Below are 17,355 nucleotides of genomic sequence, written 5' to 3'. Positions count from 1 at the left end.
CTCGATTGGGGACCAAATATTGCCAAGACTCTCACTGGGACTTTGTGGGCAGGCACACAGCAACAAGAAAGACATTACAATGACAGTGAACCATCATCCTGAAAGTGTTGCATGTTTGCTTTAACCAGCTTGGGTCCCTTTCCAAAGCCCTTTACCATTTCATATAGGAACACACACAGCAGGCATGGACCTTGCCTTTAACACCCTTAGTACTTTCCCCTCTCTTTGTAACATTTTGTCTTGCCATCCGAGTTACTTGGGAGTGCTCTAAGCAGATGGAAAAATTATTTTAAAGCAGGGTGTGTGGATGATGATGAGCTTACTGAGGGGGTTGGCCCACAGACCTTGGTGCTTTCCATTGCCTTTCATGACCATGATATCCACACCAAGGCATTCTGAGGAGCAGTCAGGCAGAAGCAGGAAATAGTTGAGAGCAGCTCTCACACATGCTCTTTCCTTTTACTTCTCTCTGAATGCAAACTGTGATAAAGGAACTACATTTCTCAAACAAGACCATGTAATCCCTTATGAAAGTTTTTCAAAAAATAGAGTGCACATAGATAAGCTCCCTTGTCATGGTATTCTACATTCCTAATTCCCACCACAGGCAAGTCTGGTCATTATGTAAAAAACAAGAACTGAATGTAATCAGGAGGTCATAAAAACCCCTGACCAAGGTAAATGTCACCATTTCCTTCATGTGAGGGTCTGTATGTGGAGTTCTTCACCTGCACCCCCACACAAGCTGCTGATGACACACAAAGACACTACTTAATATTTGTGCAACATCTTGTGTTAGGAAACAGCTCAAAGGAGTTAGATCCACAGGATGTTCCTCACAGAGCAGCCTCTAAGAGTGGCGTCCAAGCAGCCCCCCTGTATGGTGTAGCTATTAGAAAATCCCTTATGCCAGCTCAGTGACAATCCTGCTGGCATGTCCCAAGAGATACATCAGGTGTCCATATACTCATGGCAGCCCCCTTGCACACCCTTGCCACAGGCAGCCACAGGCCCCCAGCCACGCCATCCACCTTTGTGCTAATGGCCTGAGTCAGGATAGGTCCTTACAGGATGCTGATTGCTGTAAGGTCAGGCAGGTTTGAAGGCATCTGGCTCCCACTGGCTATAGACCAGTCACCAGAGGCAATCTGGATGCCAGCTGCAAAATTTCAAGGTGATTTTGAATTTGGGAACTGTGCTGTGAATGCTGCATTCATATTCATCAAATAATAGCATTACCATATAAAGTTTTCTTTCTGAAAGCACGAAGGTTCCTAATTTCTGCCTGGTTGAATAAAAAAACTTGGGCTTAACTCCTTGTGGCTATTCCACACCCCCTGCTTTCACAATTATTTATTACACATGTTCATAGCTTTGAGTTTGCTTTTGCATAGATTCATGTGTTTGAGTAAGTGCCAGAAAAACAATTACAAAAATGTATACACTCATGGCTCACCTCACCTTAAACAAGAAATGATGGCACTCCAATGAAGGGCAGTGAAAAGTCCTAAAGAAAGCACTCTGTGTAAAAAATATGACTAAAACCACAGGGGAAACGTCACATTCATAAATATTTCACAGTCAGAAAAATGGCAATTATTTGCTTGGCTGTAAAAATCTAGAGATACAAGCCATTTCCTTTCTCTGGTAAGGATAACTGAAAGTGTTTCCATGGAGTGAGCTGTATGCCACACACACACAGATACGACTTGTGCCTGAGGCTTGGGGAGAATATGTGCATAACTCTGGGGTTACACATGCTGCTGAAGGTACATAATCAGAAATGCTTGCCAACTCCAAAAGTCTCGGAATAAGAGAAAACAAATATATGCTAGAACAAACACATCTCTCTTCTCCACAGATTCTTTTTCAGAAGTGAACCACCCTACAAATAAACCACAATTGCCTTAACACCCAAAACTGCCTTCTGGATGGTGAAGACAGCAAGCAACTAGAACAAACTGGAATCAGGTTGTATCCATTTTCCCTACCTGTAACTAGTATTTAAAGGTGTCTTTTGGGTCATCCAAACTTCCTCAGGAACCAACACGCCTTAAAAAGTGAAGACTGGCTCTTTCAAACTAAAGGGAGATATTTCAGAAGGTGTTTCGTTTCTCTTCTTCCCTTCATGCACAGGAGTCCAGAAATGCCAGGAGCTATGGAACAGTGAGCCCACCTTAAAGGCTCCAGAGGACAGATTTGTTCCTTAATTTAACTGATCATCCAATGATGGCATTTGTATAGCTTCAGTAAGGCAGCACATAAAACCTGACATCCTAATTTGGAGCATAAACTCCCACAAAATATTAAAAAGAGAATGCTCCTTGAAGGGGTAACCTATCCCTCATTGTCGAATCTCAACACAGGATCAAGCCTTCAAAGCTTATTCTTAACTCACAAAACTTTCCATTATCGCTGGCTGTCCATAGCCTTCATGTAAAGAATGTGATTAACCTCTGCTTCTCCGGAAATTAATGGGAAGGCTGCATCTCAAACGCTATGGATCTTTTTCTCCTGCTGCCTGTATTTGAGACGATTGAATCTTCTTGCTTTGCCACATGTCTCTGTTCCCGACAGCTTCTCAGACCTACTTCTTCTTCCCACTCCTCTGGGCTTCTGGGAACTGCAGCTCTCCTAACTAGTTTGCAATATACTGCTGCAAGCCCTTTATTAGAGACACACATGGCCCCTGTTATGATGAAAAATGCTTCTTTTTAAGTGCTCACGTATACTGCTCTATCATCACTCAGTGATAGAGCCCACAAACCTTCAGCTTCGCCCTTCTGTAGATTATGAAATGAAAGAGAGGAAAAAGGCAGAACCATTCTCCACTAGTCTTGAAGGGAACAAAGGTGGGAACTGGGTTCAAAAACAATATACCCACAGATGGATCTCTACAAAAGAACAACAGAGAGACACCATCTATCTGGGTGTTCTTTTGTTTATTTGTTTGGGGTTTTCAGCTATTTTTGATGCTGTTATTTCCAGGATGTATTTTAAATTATCATGGCCGTGGTTCAATTCTCAGTTCTTGAAATGAATGAAAATTCTCTTTTGGATGAGAAACAGAACAGATTTGAACAGAACACAACTGAGACAAATGGTCACTGTCTCCCACAGTCCCGGCAATAAATGCCACACTAGGGAAGGGATTTCTGATAAGTTGTATTCTACAATTCTTCAGCTGAAGGAATTAGCTGCCCCTACACATGCTTTAGAATTCAAAATAATTCCTCTCTTCTCAATCTCATTCACTAACACTGCCTTTATTGTTGTCCTCCTCGTTCTTCCGAACTGAACTGCCCCATTCTCAACCAACAATTCTTTCAAATCCGCCCCTTGCTCCTTCTACCTTCCCTGAGAGAAACACCAAGACCAGAGGCAACAATTTTAGCTCACTCTTTACAATTTGGAAGCCCTACCTATCGCTCCTGCACTTCACAGGCACTTTTAGAGAGGACAGGACAGATGGTACCTATTCTTACCACCTACAACTAGGCAGTCAGATTTGTCCACTGATGGAGCACAGCAGGACCCCATGGCAAGCAGTTCTGAATATTTACCACCCTCCACAGGATTTGTGACAACCAACTGGTGCCAATCAGAGCTGGGACCTGTCTGCTTCAGAGGCCCAAGCCCACCCTGTGACACCTTAACTTGCAGTTAGCTTACAGTTATTTCAAGGGCAATTGAGGCACACTTATGTTTTTTAAGTCTATAGACTGTGCTTTGGTGTCAGGTCAGTATTTTCTTCTGACTCTGAGCCCATTCTGCGATGGCTCTGGAAGTGAAAGAGCTCTTATTGACAGCCTAACCCTAACAGGTGGCCTGAAATGGCCCATAGGGAGCTTCCAAGCACACACAAAAAATACATAGGTTTGCTGGCTATGGCATGTGGCAGAGCATACTGCCAAGTCACAGCAAAACGCAAGCAGAAGCACAACTAAATGCTCATCTGCCTTCCTTCTATCCTTTGCTCTGATGCTTAACTCCATCCTGAACTTGCCCCTGATGAATGTTTTGCATCTAATGGAAGTAGCAGCATGATTTGAACTGTTGATCCAGGCCCTTCCTTCTTAAGTATTACAGAAATTCCTGACTGAAAGTTGTGTGTTCTTCAACAACAAAGGAACCCAAAGGACCTTTAAACATGTTAAATCAAACACATTCAAGCTTCACACATCTTCCACCACTGTGGTATGAAGGGCTGTCTAAAGAGGTGTAACATGGGGCATAGCAGCCTTTCCCCATGGCAGTCTCTCTCCCATTTAGCCCTATGGCACAAGCAAGCAATTCCGTGGTAATTTCCCTTTCCCACTCACAGAGCTACTCACATGGCCATGCTGATCCAACTCGTTGTTGGTGAGTTTGACTTTTTCGAAGGACACCATCTGCTTCAGCAGTTGCTCTCCTGTGAATGGGGAGTCAGGGTGCACATACAACCTAAAAAAACACAAGGAAAATGCCTGCTTAAAATAAAATTTCACCTCTGGGCTTGTGTGTGGGCACCACCTCTGCATGAAATTGAAATACACATATTTTGCTTTTGGGATACGCAGTGGTTTCACAGGCATGGTCTTCCTGAGAGCTTAGGGTAGTACAAATCTGCTACTAGAACACAACACCATCTCCCCCAAATTAACGAATTCCTGAAATAAAGCTATTCATGAAGGACAGTAAAGCAGATAACTTATTTAATTCACTGGAACATAACTGAGAATCCTGTGTCTGAGTCCTAGACTGCTCCTTAACCATACCTATTATTTTATCCCGCTATCTAAAATGGAGACACTAACCTTCCCTGTTGTGTCTTTTCCCAAATGAAAAATTGATCATGTCCTTCCCCACAGCTGTACTAACAAGCGCTTAAAATAACAGTGACTACAACTCCAAGAGAAAAAGCATGGTGTCATTACAGAGATAATGGGGGAATGCAGATAAAAATGCATTTTTCTTTATATGTAACATTAAGCTGTGATAATGATTTTAACCTGCACTCGATCACACATTTGCTGTGGTGACGTCTGTTTATAAGAGGTTGAAGGGTGAAGTCCAGCACAGTGGTCTGACATTAAAAATTATTTGCAGCTCTGTTATTAACAATTCTACACTTGGGAAATAAAGCAGAAGAAAAGGAAGCAAGAAGACATGCAGACACAATAAAATATACATTGTGAATACACTAATTACAAGTGCCATGCTATTTAAGAGCAATGATTTTATAGGAATAATGAATTGCTGAAAATTATTAACTCAACTGTTCTTTTGTGATGGCAAAGAGCCACCACAAGACGAGAGCTGGACTAGACCTTCAGCTAGCGTAAACCAGCCCTATTTTGCATTGGTTATCACTCACTGAGGGCCTGACTCTCATTTTGGGTGATGTCTTTGGCCACACAAATGACTTTCTTCCATTAGGTGTGTGGGGCAGAACTGAGCTGCCATGTTAGATAAACATTTGGCCTTGCTGAGCTACAATTTTATAATGAAAAAAACCACTAAACAGTAGGACGTTGGGACGTAACTCACTAATAGAACATCCTGATCCCTAATCAAGGAATGCTCATACTAAAGACACTGGGGAGAACAGCCCTGTTGCTCAAAGAGGAAGGAGATTTGATCCTGCATTCTTTTTTTGCCAGCAGAATCCCAAGAGACAGCAAAACCAAAGTTTTACCAGCACAGCTCGCCTCAGATGTGCAGGATGTTTTCTTTACATTGATCCAAAGTTCAGCTTGGCTGCTCTAGCTGTGTCCATGGGAGGGATGCTGAGCCAGGATTCCTGTCACAATAAATATTCCTAGCATGCAGGCATCCTCACTGCTATCGACTCTGGCCATTGCACTACAAAGCTCATGAAAAATAATGCTGTATCTGAAATCCTAAGACCTGGAATCATGCTATGTCAAAAGAATCTTAGCTCTCATGAAAACTAACTTTGTCTTCCTTTAAAAAAACTGGAAATTTGAATATTTAGAGCTCTGAATCAGGGAAGGCAAAACAAAGAGAGTCCCAAACATGCCCTGCAACTTTTCAGCCAGCCTTGTGATTTTTTTTTTTTTTTTTTTTTTTTTCCTTTTTGGAGCCTGACTCCTAATTTTGAGTGTCTGGATAGCTAATAATGTTTACTGTGATCAGAGTGTCAGACTCAGCAAGGTTTGGGACGAAGAAGCTAAAGTATTTCAAATATGTGTGGGGAATGAGTAAAGATCTCCCTGTGCTGAAAAGCTGAGCACAATTCTTTTACGCCAATAATGGTTAATGCCTTAAAACTACCAAGTGCCAGTAAGCAGGGTGCTAAGAGGAAAGTCTCTGAGGATGGGCACAAGAATTTCAGTTACTGAAAAGCAATAATAGACCTTTACTTTTCTTTACCCATTTGCTACACCCCAACAATCCCACTGCAACACGGAGTTCCCTCTGGTGAGCTACACTTATTTCCCACACTTCTCCCACAGCCCAAGCTTGCAAGGAAGAGGATTGAACACTTGAAACACTGATTTCTGAAGCAGAAGTTGTTGGCAAGACCACAAGTGCACACAAGCAAACAGGTCATGGAGATAAATGTGCTCATTCCAGCATGGCCCACATGGCTCTCTCAGAAGCTTGCCTGGGATCTGCTGCCTAAAGCCAGCCAGACGTGAGGGGCTCCTCACTTTGATTCACAAAGAATTTAGGAGCCAGATTTGGGTGTGAATTTACTCCGCAGTATATAATATTTCATTATGTATGCAAAGTTTGGGGACTGTTTCTTCCTTGTGTATTTTGGAATGTAACACGGCCCTTCCTCTATTTAGTCTAACAGATGGTCAGGTCCCATAAGCCCCATGCATGCTCCTTTTATTTACCATAATGTCTCAAATAATTTTTAAAAAATAGTATATTTTAAAGGTTTCCTGCCTAGAGTTCTCCATAAGTCTGTAAACACTAAGTTCATTAAGCAAATTACTATAGACAAATACAGTTTGAAAAAATATAGTAACAAACTTTTGAGGGAAAGAAATGAGACAAAAAAGGAAGAAGAACAAGTAAAGGCACATTCTGAAACTTACTGAACTGATATTTCACACAATCTTAACAATGTGAAAGACAAACACAAAATATCACATAGGAACTCTATCCCCAGATACCACTTTAGAAGACTTATAAAAGACTCTCTGATTTTTATTTAAGTGTTCGTTGCAACATAAACGTGTTCATTGCAATATAAACTTGTCTTCAACACTGACAGCAGGAAGACAAGGAAAAAACTGGTTTTAATAGAAAGTGCCCTGAAGGGCTAATCTTTCAAACAGAATCACAGAATACTTATTTGGAAAAAAAAAAAAAAAAACCAAAAACACAAAAAATAACTTACAAAACTGTCATAGTGGTGAAAGTTATTTTTATAATGGAAAGAGTAAAACCATCAAACTAGTTCAATCCAGCAAAGTCTTACACCCAGTCACAGTGCAACTCCTGAATTATTCCCCTGATATCACTGTGCCTGGGCAGATGCAGGCAGTGACGTGTTCGGGGAGTAAGTCCCTTGTTACCAGTGCCCAGACGCTAAACACACACACACTCTCACTGACACTCCTGAAGCAGGGAGAGCTGAAAGACTGTGCTTGGAGGACAAGAAATCATAACTTTAAGGGTTTCTGTTACTTGAGCAGGACCACACTCATTTCAAGGTGGGAGGAGAACTACTTTTATTCTCTTCAAGCAAGACTGAGGCCTCCCACCTGAAAAGATGCATTAACACTCCAGAAGAAGCACCAACAATGCAAACACTGGCACACTGAATCTCTTGACATCCTTTTTCTCACCACAGAGGTATATAAGGAGGGCAAAGTGCATAAATGTATATGTGAGTACTGTCCACACAAAGAAAAAGCTATTTCTGCCTGTGCAATGATCAGTAGTGTGTTTAAGCATGCTGAAAATGAAGCAGGAAAGGTGCACATTCACACATAGGGGCAAAGCATCCTGAAAATGGAACAGCACAAATAGGCATTTGCACATAGGGGCACCGATCTGCTGAGGAGTCCCAAAAGTTACCATAGTACAATAAGAACAAATGCTAGACTTACAGAAGGTTTTATCCAATACTCATTAGGGCAATTGCTAATTATTCCAGTCTCTTCTCTTAGGTTTTAACATTTTGTTGTTGAGCAGGTCTATGCCAGAGAGAGTGTGAATCAGAAATCTATTTAAAGGTATCCCAAAAGGGGCGTGAACAGAAAAATAAGAAGAGGGAAACCCTGCCTTAAAACTGTTTCTGTTCTTCTGTTATTTCTTCTTTTGATGCTGACTCCTTTGGAGCAGGATCTGTGTTTTTGCTTTGGGTTTTGATCAGTGCCCATTACAATACGTCAAATGAAGCCCTCAGACGTTAACCACACTGCAAGAAGTAGTTTTTGGCCATGAAAACAAAGCAGACATAACTCCTAGGTTGCTGTCTTTAATCACAGCTTCTCTGCTTGTGCTTTTTATTTGTTTACTTCCCTGAACAGCCTTCCAGAGATCGCCAGTCACCAAGATTTCACTTCAACTATTTATATAAGGAAATCACACAGAATTTGGTGCCTATACTCACACACCAAAAAAATTTGTTTCCATTTCTTGTGTTTCACTTATAATTTCTGTCTCTGTAATAAGCAAGTTCTTAACCCTGGGCTAAGCCACCTGGAGCAGATCTGTGTCCCTACACAGAGCCCTCCACAAAAAAGTTTCTTTGAAGCCAGAGACGCATCTGCATTATTTCCATATCTCCGGCTCTGACTCAGCAAAGCCTTTCAACATGTGCTGCAGTCTTACTGGACTTGGGGATTGAAGTAGGTACAGAAGTGCTGGGCTGAATACGATGAAGTGTGGGTTTCCTCTGAAGTGCCCTCCCACTGTACAGCCCAGCGCTGCAGGCTCAGTTGCCCAGGCTTAAAGGAATCCATCAGTACCTACATTAATGGAATGATTTTAGGAATAAAATTTCTAAAGCATTTGTTTCTGCAGAGAAAAGGGAATTTATTTCAGATAATTTATTCCAGAGGCATTTTTTTCCCCAATGTCTCAGAATATGTCATGATTTCTTAACAAAAAGAAAAGTAACTGTGCTGAGTTAATGATCTGTACTTTGCCTGCTGCCTAAGAGGTGATTAAAATCAAGAATAAAATCATTGGTTAGCAAATGCTGGATATGTTACAGAAATAATGTAATTTCAAACATAAACAACAATGAGCTGCTATTTATTTCTACACTTCTGCTTGGATTGGTGCCTGGATTGTTTTAAATTAGGAAGTCAAATACTGGGGGGAAAATCCAAGAGAAAAATCATTTTTTTTTTAAAGTTTTCTTCTCTGAATCATTACATACTTCATTAAAAAAAAAAATTTAAAGAAATGTATAAAATAACTCCTAATCAAAGTCTGCATGTCTTGGAATATTCTATATAAATCAAACCTCAAGCAGAGATTTGAGGCCAGATTCTGCAACACAAAAATTGTGATCAAGAGTTTTATAACCAACTTTGTTGAACATGGACTCAAAATCTCAGAGCACTATTTGCAAACAGAAGGGAAAGATTAATACAAGATATTTCTTAGGGGCGGGGGGAGGGGGGGTGGGGGGGGGGGGGGGAGGGCGAGGGGAGAAAGTAAAGAGAAATAAAAGACCAGCAATAAAATTTACAAACCTTGCAGGGAGAGGAGGGTCAGCTTTTCCAGCCACTAACCAGGAAGACCTGTGGTAGGCATATCTATATCTTTTATTGTCCACAGGAACAATATCCATTAACACAATATACTTGGCCTCAGAATCCACTCCAGAGAAGGAAACCCTGATCGTAGGAAACATTCTCCTGAAAAAAGGTAAATCAGAAAGTAAGTATTTGGGCAGCAGAAATAAGAGAGCATCTGAAAAGCTGCTAAAATAATTATATGTAAATCCCCTGAGAAAACTTTAAGCATCTGTTGATTTTTCTTCCACATGATGGGAGTTAAATCTTGTGTCTCTCTAATAAGGAGACAAAAAGCAGCTTGAAATCGAAACAATATTTGGGAAGCATAAAGAAAAGTATGCTAAAAGTAAAAAAAGGTAAAGGAGAAATATTCTATTTGCCTGTTAGTTAAAAGTACACAACGACTGCAGAAAATAGTTATAGCTAAGGTACATAGATAATTAGAAATTTGGATTTTCTTTTAATTATTTATTTTTTACGGGATTCATTCTACCGCAAGGGAAATATTCCAGAAATTATTTCCGTTGTTATTCTCACATATTTTAGATGAGTGTTTTATAAAGCGTGCTCACAATATTTTTGAACGAAATTTTCAAAACTAAAACATTTCTTTTCTGTACTAAACTTTCAACAAAACACAATTTTAAAATGTAAGATTATCCTGTAGAAAAAGTTAAATAATATTTGTTTAAAATTATTAAACCTTTAAGTAAAATTTTTAAACAAAGTTTAAAATTTTGAACTTTAAATAGCATGTTTTATATTGCAAGTTTTATACCTATTTTATTTTAAAAACCCATATACCGATAGAGTTCATCAGCTAGGAAAAAAAATCTTCAGGCAACTACCTTTATAAAAAGAGACTTTAGGGATAAAAAACTCGAAAATACATTTGGCTCCTCTGGACTGCGTTTGATCCAAACCCCACAAACTTTACTGAAGAAACGGCATCGTTTGAGGTAAGAAGAAAGCCTGAAATTCTCCTGCGCATCTTTGCAACCGAGAGAAATGAACAAACCAAACCAAACGCTGACAGAAACTTCCCCACGACCCCATGTTTCCCTCGGTCTATGGCAACCCAGCGCCTTAAAATCACCGCGGGATTTTAGTCATAAACCTGACTGTTAGGGAAACAACACCTCTTCGCTGCCGCCAGGACGCCTCGGATGGATTTCAGCCGGCCCCGCCGCAGCGCGCCGCGCCTCACTGCCGACCCCGGCCGCTTCTCCCTCTGTCCCACCGCGGCTCCGCACCGCCGGCCTGGGCCCACCGAGGGGCTGCGGCAAATATGGGGCTTCACCCTCCTTTTCCTCCCCTTAACCCAGCCGCGCTATTCTCCCTCTACAAAAAACCGCGGGGTTTTGGTAACTTTTTTTTTTTTTTTTTTTTTCCCCCCCTGTCCAAAGCTGCTTTTCGAAAGCCCATAGGGAAACCCCGGGGCTGCCCAGCCTTACCTCCCGGATTTGGTGATGATCATCTCGGTACCCAGTTCATGAAACTTGTCCCAGAGCTCTTTGGTCTCCAGGCTGCAGGAGATTTTGGCCATCTCCTCGCTGGGGATGATGGGGGTGGTGGGGATGAGGGGCTCGGTGCACAGGGAAGAAGGGCTGCTGCTAAAATCCCCGTGAGGGTCCAGGCTGGATAAATCACTCAAAGGCTGAGCGCAGGAGGATTTCTCGACGAATTGTTCTGCAGGGTTAGAGGAAAAAGAAAGAGGGAAAGGGGATTCAGCCGGGACAACGCGACCACCGAAATAAACTATTAAAAAAACAAAAATACATGCATATATAAAAGGCATTTATCGTTCAACTGCCCCGCTCTGCCCCAGCACGCCCGTAGACCCGGCCAATTCTTTAGGCGTCCCCTCATTTGAGGGCAGCGGTGCTGATTTTCGGAGACGAACTCCGGGAAGAGCTCGGAGCGGCGCCTCTCCCCCGAGGCGCACCAGGAGAAACGCCCGGGGGGCGGCGGGAGCAGCGCGGCCCCGGCCTCGCCGCCGCCCGGCTGTGATCCGCTCCCTGTGCACTGCCTCTCCGCTAACCGAGGGGTTCCGCGGAGAGGTCACTAATTCTCATTAAAACGGGATCGTTGGGCGCCGAGAGGCTGCTGAGGGCCAGGGTCACGCTGGGAGAGCATGAGAGGCTGCTCCTGGATTGCGCCGCTGGCAGAGAGCGCAACGCAGAGGGATCCCAGCGCGGCCGCGCAGCCTCCGCGTTTCCTTCGCGAGGAAGCGAACCCCAGTCACTAATTAAACAGCGCGCACGGGCTCACCCTACGGGAAAGCTAGGTCTGCTTTTCTCCTAGCCGGTTTGCTGACATTGAACCCGCTCCTTTGCAGAAACAGGCTCCGGGGAGCTGCGTGCGGCCGCGCAACCTACGCGGTGCAGTAGCTGCTGCCGACGCTGGCCGCCCGCTGCGCCTGGCTCCCGCCCACTACAGCAAGCCTCGGGAGGCTTCGGGAGCTCCAGCAGCTCCTTTGGGAGCTTCCGCCGGAGGCGAGGCCAGAAGGGAGCAGTACTGCGAAGGCTCTTCCCGGCCCCGCGATGCGGCGACGGATCGGCCGCCCGGAGCCAAAGAACGGGAGGAGCGAGCGCCAAGGCGCCCTACCCCTCCAGGGAAAGGTTTTGCCTAAAGTTCCAGTTAATAAAAACTGAGTCACAGGCAGTCGTTTCTCTTCGATTTTTACTTGAGCGACATGAGGGAAGGGGTTAAATTTTTTTGAAAAGTTAAATTAACGTTTTCAGGAAAAAAAAAAAAAAAAAAAAAAAAAAAAAAAAAAAAAAACAAACAAAAACCCAAAAAAAAAAACCAAAAACAAAAGCCCCCTGAAAACCAACCAACCAACACCAAGTTTAACACAACCCCATGTAAATACGCCGACCGGGAATACCCGGCCTACATCAGCGCCCAGACTTAAAACTGGCGCTATGTTAAAGTTCACAATGAATCCCTAGACTACGTGAAATCTTTTGAGACAGTTGATTAGGTGCAGCAGACACCGAGGAGCTGCCTTTTCTAAATTCTTTTAAGATTGAGTGTAATCCTGTTCATCGGCGCCCTGGGAGCTTAACACATATTTTGTAATTTTCTGCGTACTCCTAGATACAAGCAAGGATAACAAACTGCAGAAACTTTGGGGGGGGCGGGGGAGGGGATGGCGAGGAGGGGAAAATGTTATTGTTTTTTAAAAGCTTTCAGGATTCTGAATCGAAGCAACCGAATAGGAGTGAAACCGCTTACCCGAAAATCGCAAGCACTTACAAAAACCTCCTGCCGGTCTCTGTAGAGCAAAACAGGCTATATGAGTCTACATCGAGGAACTGTGGAGTGCACGGATTTTCAGTTCGACCCACAAGTTTTACTATCCCCTGTAAGCCTTGGCACGACAACAGAGTCTGTAATTTGACTTCAGAACCAGGGTGAATTTGCAATAAATATTCAAGGGATTAATTTCATGTCAGCGAAAAGAAATTGAACTACGTTGAAGTGTGGGGTTATTCTACAAATAGCGAAACTAGGTGAATAAGAGGAATTAAACTAAAACTGGAGGAATTTATGCTGTAAACAGCCTCGCCAAAAAACGACCGTGGGTGTTGAAGGCGCTCAACTTTCAAGCTTAGGTGGTGCTGCTTCTCAGGGGAAACCTTCGGGCAGCGGAGACGCTGCCCAGCTCGGCTGCCGGAGCGCTGAGAAGGGTGAGCCAGAGCGGACAGGGACAGACAGACGGACAGACGGGAGCTCCGCACCCCACGGACACCGGCGGTCACCCCCGTCCCCACTCACCCAGAGGCTTGATGGTGCTCTCGGGAGACTCCTTGTCCTTAGAACTGCCGCTCGACATGAGGGCGGCGATGGAGAAGGCGTTGGCCCGGGAGGAGAGCTGAGGCTTGGGGGGCGGCGTGTACTCCATGGCCGCTGTGCGGGACGCAGCGCGGCTCGGTGTAGCGCTGCCCGGACGGGGCGGGCGGGAAGAAGGGCCGCGAGTGGCGGAGCCGGGACACCGGGAGCGCTGTGCTCCCGGCGCCGCGCGCTCACCCGCCTTAACGCGGGGCCGCGGAGATCCTATCGGCCGGCGGCCAATCGGCGCCGGGACACGTCAAGGGCCCCGGCCCGGCCCGGCCCGGCCCGGCCGCGGGGGAGGGAGAGGAGGCGGGCAGCAGCAGGAGGAGGGACAGACGGAGAGAGGAGAGAGGAGAGAGGAGAGAGGAGAGGAGAGGAGAAAGGGAGGGGAGGGGAGGGGAGGGGAGGGAAGAGCCCTGCCCGTCCGCAGAGCGGGGAGGGGGAGGCCGGCCCTCAGGACGGCTCCCCGCAACCGCTCCTCTTTTGGGCACCCCAGCCCCGCTCCCCGTCGGGGCCCCGGCTGCGGTTCGGGTAGCGCCCTCCGCTCCTCTGAGCCCCGGGGGCGGGAACGGCGGGGCAGACCGCGCGACCGGGGATGCTCCCGAGAAGGTCCCCTAGGCTATTCGTTTTGCCGAGGCAAGAAACAGCGGAGAGGCGCTTGAAAGGCTGAAATGTAACTGTGGATTTTTCTGGCGAGTGTGTGTGAGTGTCAATTTTCTCTTTTACATTCAAATATTAGAAGACCACTGCTTTCAAAGCAGCCGTTATCGTCGTTGTGTGCTTCCTGTTGGGACAGAATGTTCCTTAAGGCTGACAGTGCCCTCGGTTTTCCTGCCCCGGATTCCAAATATTGTCGTCCCCGTGAGATGTACTCGCCCTCACCGACTCCAGGTGAGACCCTTGCAGCATTCCCTTCTCAGCCAAACCAGTGCGTGGGCCTGTAATCGTACAGTTTTCTTCAAACCCGTTTCATTGGCACCGCCGAAATAAAGGGTATTGACAAGACAGAGAAAGTCGGGACGGGTTGATGGTATCAACGAGTAGCTTATTCCAAGGCAATGATTTAAGTAAGTTGCTCACTGGTACTCTTTCACACATACAACGTAAACACACTCTCATGAATAAATTAAAGACAAGCAGTGCGTTTAATTAAATGCCTTTAAATAAAAATATCACGAACGACTCACAAGAGGACGTGCAACTTTGTTACTGAAGCTCCACCTTTTAAACTTAGACCAGAATCCAAGGACTCTTATTATGCGGGCTAGTGCCCAGAACCATACCAGAACCTCGTGTCACTCCCGCTCCTACTACACTTAATTAAGTATTATGGGGAAATAATTATTTGGGTTACCCTTCCCAGCCAGCGGAGTGGGGAAGACGGAACAATGCTTCATCGCTTCGAGACCAACGAGAACCAGCGGCAGTTTGCCCTTTTATTACGTGAATTTGTTGATAGATACAATATCTATTGCAAAGGAGACGTGCATGTTTAGAAGCGCCAAAAGCGCCTGGCAGAGGATTTCGGCGTGGGCTACAGCCGTCTGGGGGCCCGGTCTCGCCTCAGACATTAGCGGGAGGAGAGAGGCGAAAGGGGAGAGCGCAGTCAGCCCCGCGTCCGGCGAGCTGGGAGGGTCAGTCATGAAGCATTGTCTCTTGCTTGACATAGAGAAACAGAGACGAGAGGTTCTGCAGACATCAATCTTAAAAAAAAAAAAACAAACAAAAAGTTCCCCCAGCACTTTACCACTTTATTCTGAGGGACATCACTCCAACTACGGGTCCGGTTTTCCTGCGCGACTGCCCGTCTCCTGGGACGCCTCCCGGTGTGCGAGGGGCGACGGGACGGGTGTCTCAAGCTCCCGGCCCTGCGCTCCCTTGACTCTACCGAAAAGAAGGGTCCGGCCTGCCTGAAAAGCAAGACAAAAGGGAACTTATTCTCTTCACTGTTCCTCTAGGGGATGCCTAAGTCTCCTTTGGTTTCCTACCTACTGTACACGCCTAGCAAGTAAGGATGATAAAACCCACAAGCTTAAAAAAAAAAAAAAAAAAAAAAAAAAAAAAAAAAAAATTAAAAAATAAAACAAAACCAAAGCCAAAAACCCCCGACAACCGAACAACCAAAACCCAAAAAACAACCTCTCTTTATCTCTTGCTTATTTCCGTCCCGTAGCAGTGAGGGCGTAACATACCTGTCCCTAGTAGGGGCTGTCCCTGGTCCATCGGGGCTGAAGGGAGAGGGGCAGTGGATAGCTGTGGATATTTCTGTGTGCTCTTCTGCGAAACATCGGCTGAACCGCGGCAGCTGAGGCAGCTCCTGACCGATTTCTGCTCCTCCTCGCCGCGGGATTTCCATTCCCGCGGGGAGACCAGTCATTGCCTTGGCCCGAGGGAGGAGGACTGGCCGCGTTGGGGGAAGCGCTGCGCAGTGAGCAGGGCACGGCGCACCCGGGCGCGGAGGGGAGCGGAGCAGCGGGCGAGGGGGAACCGAGGTCACTGCGCGGCCGTGGAGCTGGGATGGGGCTGCCGGTCACCTCCGGGCGGGATGTTTCCCCCCGGGGAGAGGAACTGGCTTTGGGGGCCCGCGGGTCTCTGCCCGTACCTTGGAGGTAAACAAAAACCGGGGTTGAAAGAAACCAGGAGCTTAGATTTATTTTATTTTGAACGCGTCCGTCACACGGGGTGGGTTTTATTTTGCTTGGTTAAGCCATGCAACTTTTCGCTCTATCCCACGAGAATCTATATATTTTTAGGGTTTTTTTCCCTCGCTCCGCCTCCGATAAGGAAATGAGTGAGCCTTGTCTAGACGCCCAGAGCTCCTTCCCCGTGGGCAGGGAATGGATCTCAACTCCGGCAGCCTAATCCTCGGTACCGCTCCCTCCCCCGCCAGAGTCGAACTGGGGAGACGCAGGGATCAGGCAACCCGAGTGCGAAAAGGGTGAGAGCCCGGCTTCCCTGGGCTGCTTTGCCGTCCCTGCCCGTGGCCCTCTACGTCGACGGGCCGGCTTCCAGAGACCAGGGGGTGGCAGGGGAACACACCATTATCCTAACGCTCTTGATGCCTCTCTGCTTTTCCAACCAAGTGGATATATTTAAAAATGTCCGCGCGCTCTTCCCTCTTCCCGGGGAAGCGAAGCGGAGCTGCCCGTGCCCGCCGCATCCAGGCAGAGAGCGGCTGTCACCACCGTACCGACCTCCTCCCGAGAACAGTTACCAACTCTGCTGCTCCCCAACAGGGCAGTTGCTTCGTTTGAACCCGTTTCAATTAAATCCTTCGTCACTGTTTATCCATATATGAAGAACACACAATCTACACTGCAGTTTGTTTTTAACCTAGCAAATCCATGCGTTTGTCCCTGGTGCCAGCCTGCTGTGGCAGAGACATGTTATTAGGTTTCGTTTTTCTTTCAAAATACTTTTTTTCCCACCTTCCTTTGTCTAAAAAGCGTCTTCCTCTCTTGTGCACTAGCAAAAAAAAAGCGTGCGGTAATCGCTGCACACCTCATCGCGCTCTTTCGGTTCCCAGGTTTAATCAGGTTTAGGTCTCAGTTTCGCCATCAGGTTTCAAGCAGGAACTTGCAGCCCGCCTCCAAAACCCCTCTCTGATCCCTGGAAAGCCAAGGAGTAAATTCGATCCCGTGAGCAGCGCTTCTTCCCGGCCCTTTCATGACCTAAAAAAAAATGAAAACACGACGAGAACGACACAAGAGGGACAGAAAACCCAGAGAAATCCGCCGAGCAACCTAGGGTCCAGAGGGATGGTTTCAGGTGCGCCTTGGCTTGTATGACAAGAGCTCGG

General features: G+C 45.9%; 1 protein-coding gene across 3 annotated transcripts in view; it reads right to left on the bottom strand.

The window, feature by feature from the left end:
• TBX20 (T-box transcription factor 20) overlaps positions 1–13,763 on the bottom strand; it is a 38,995-nt gene extending 25,232 nt beyond the window's left edge. The window contains exons 1-4 of one of the 3 annotated variants that reach the window (XM_056485480.1): positions 13,500–13,763; positions 11,171–11,405; positions 9,672–9,836; positions 4,335–4,443 (exon numbers count right to left, since the gene is read on the bottom strand). In XM_056485480.1, coding sequence (XP_056341455.1) covers positions 4,335–4,443; positions 9,672–9,836; positions 11,171–11,405; positions 13,500–13,626 — 636 coding nt within the window. In that variant the 5' untranslated portion in view covers positions 13,627–13,763. The remainder of the gene's footprint in view (positions 1–4,334; positions 4,444–9,671; positions 9,837–11,170; positions 11,406–13,499) is intronic. The other 2 variants (XM_056485481.1, XM_056485482.1) reach the window with 2 other exon arrangements.
• Between the last annotated feature and the right edge of the window lie 3,592 nt (positions 13,764–17,355).

The sequence above is a fragment of the Oenanthe melanoleuca genome, chromosome 2, assembly GCF_029582105.1.
Source record: "Oenanthe melanoleuca isolate GR-GAL-2019-014 chromosome 2, OMel1.0, whole genome shotgun sequence".
Classification (NCBI taxonomy): domain Eukaryota; kingdom Metazoa; phylum Chordata; class Aves; order Passeriformes; family Muscicapidae; genus Oenanthe; species Oenanthe melanoleuca.
Note: the sequence above shows the minus strand (reverse complement) of the source record. Positions and strands in the feature narration are given on the sequence as shown.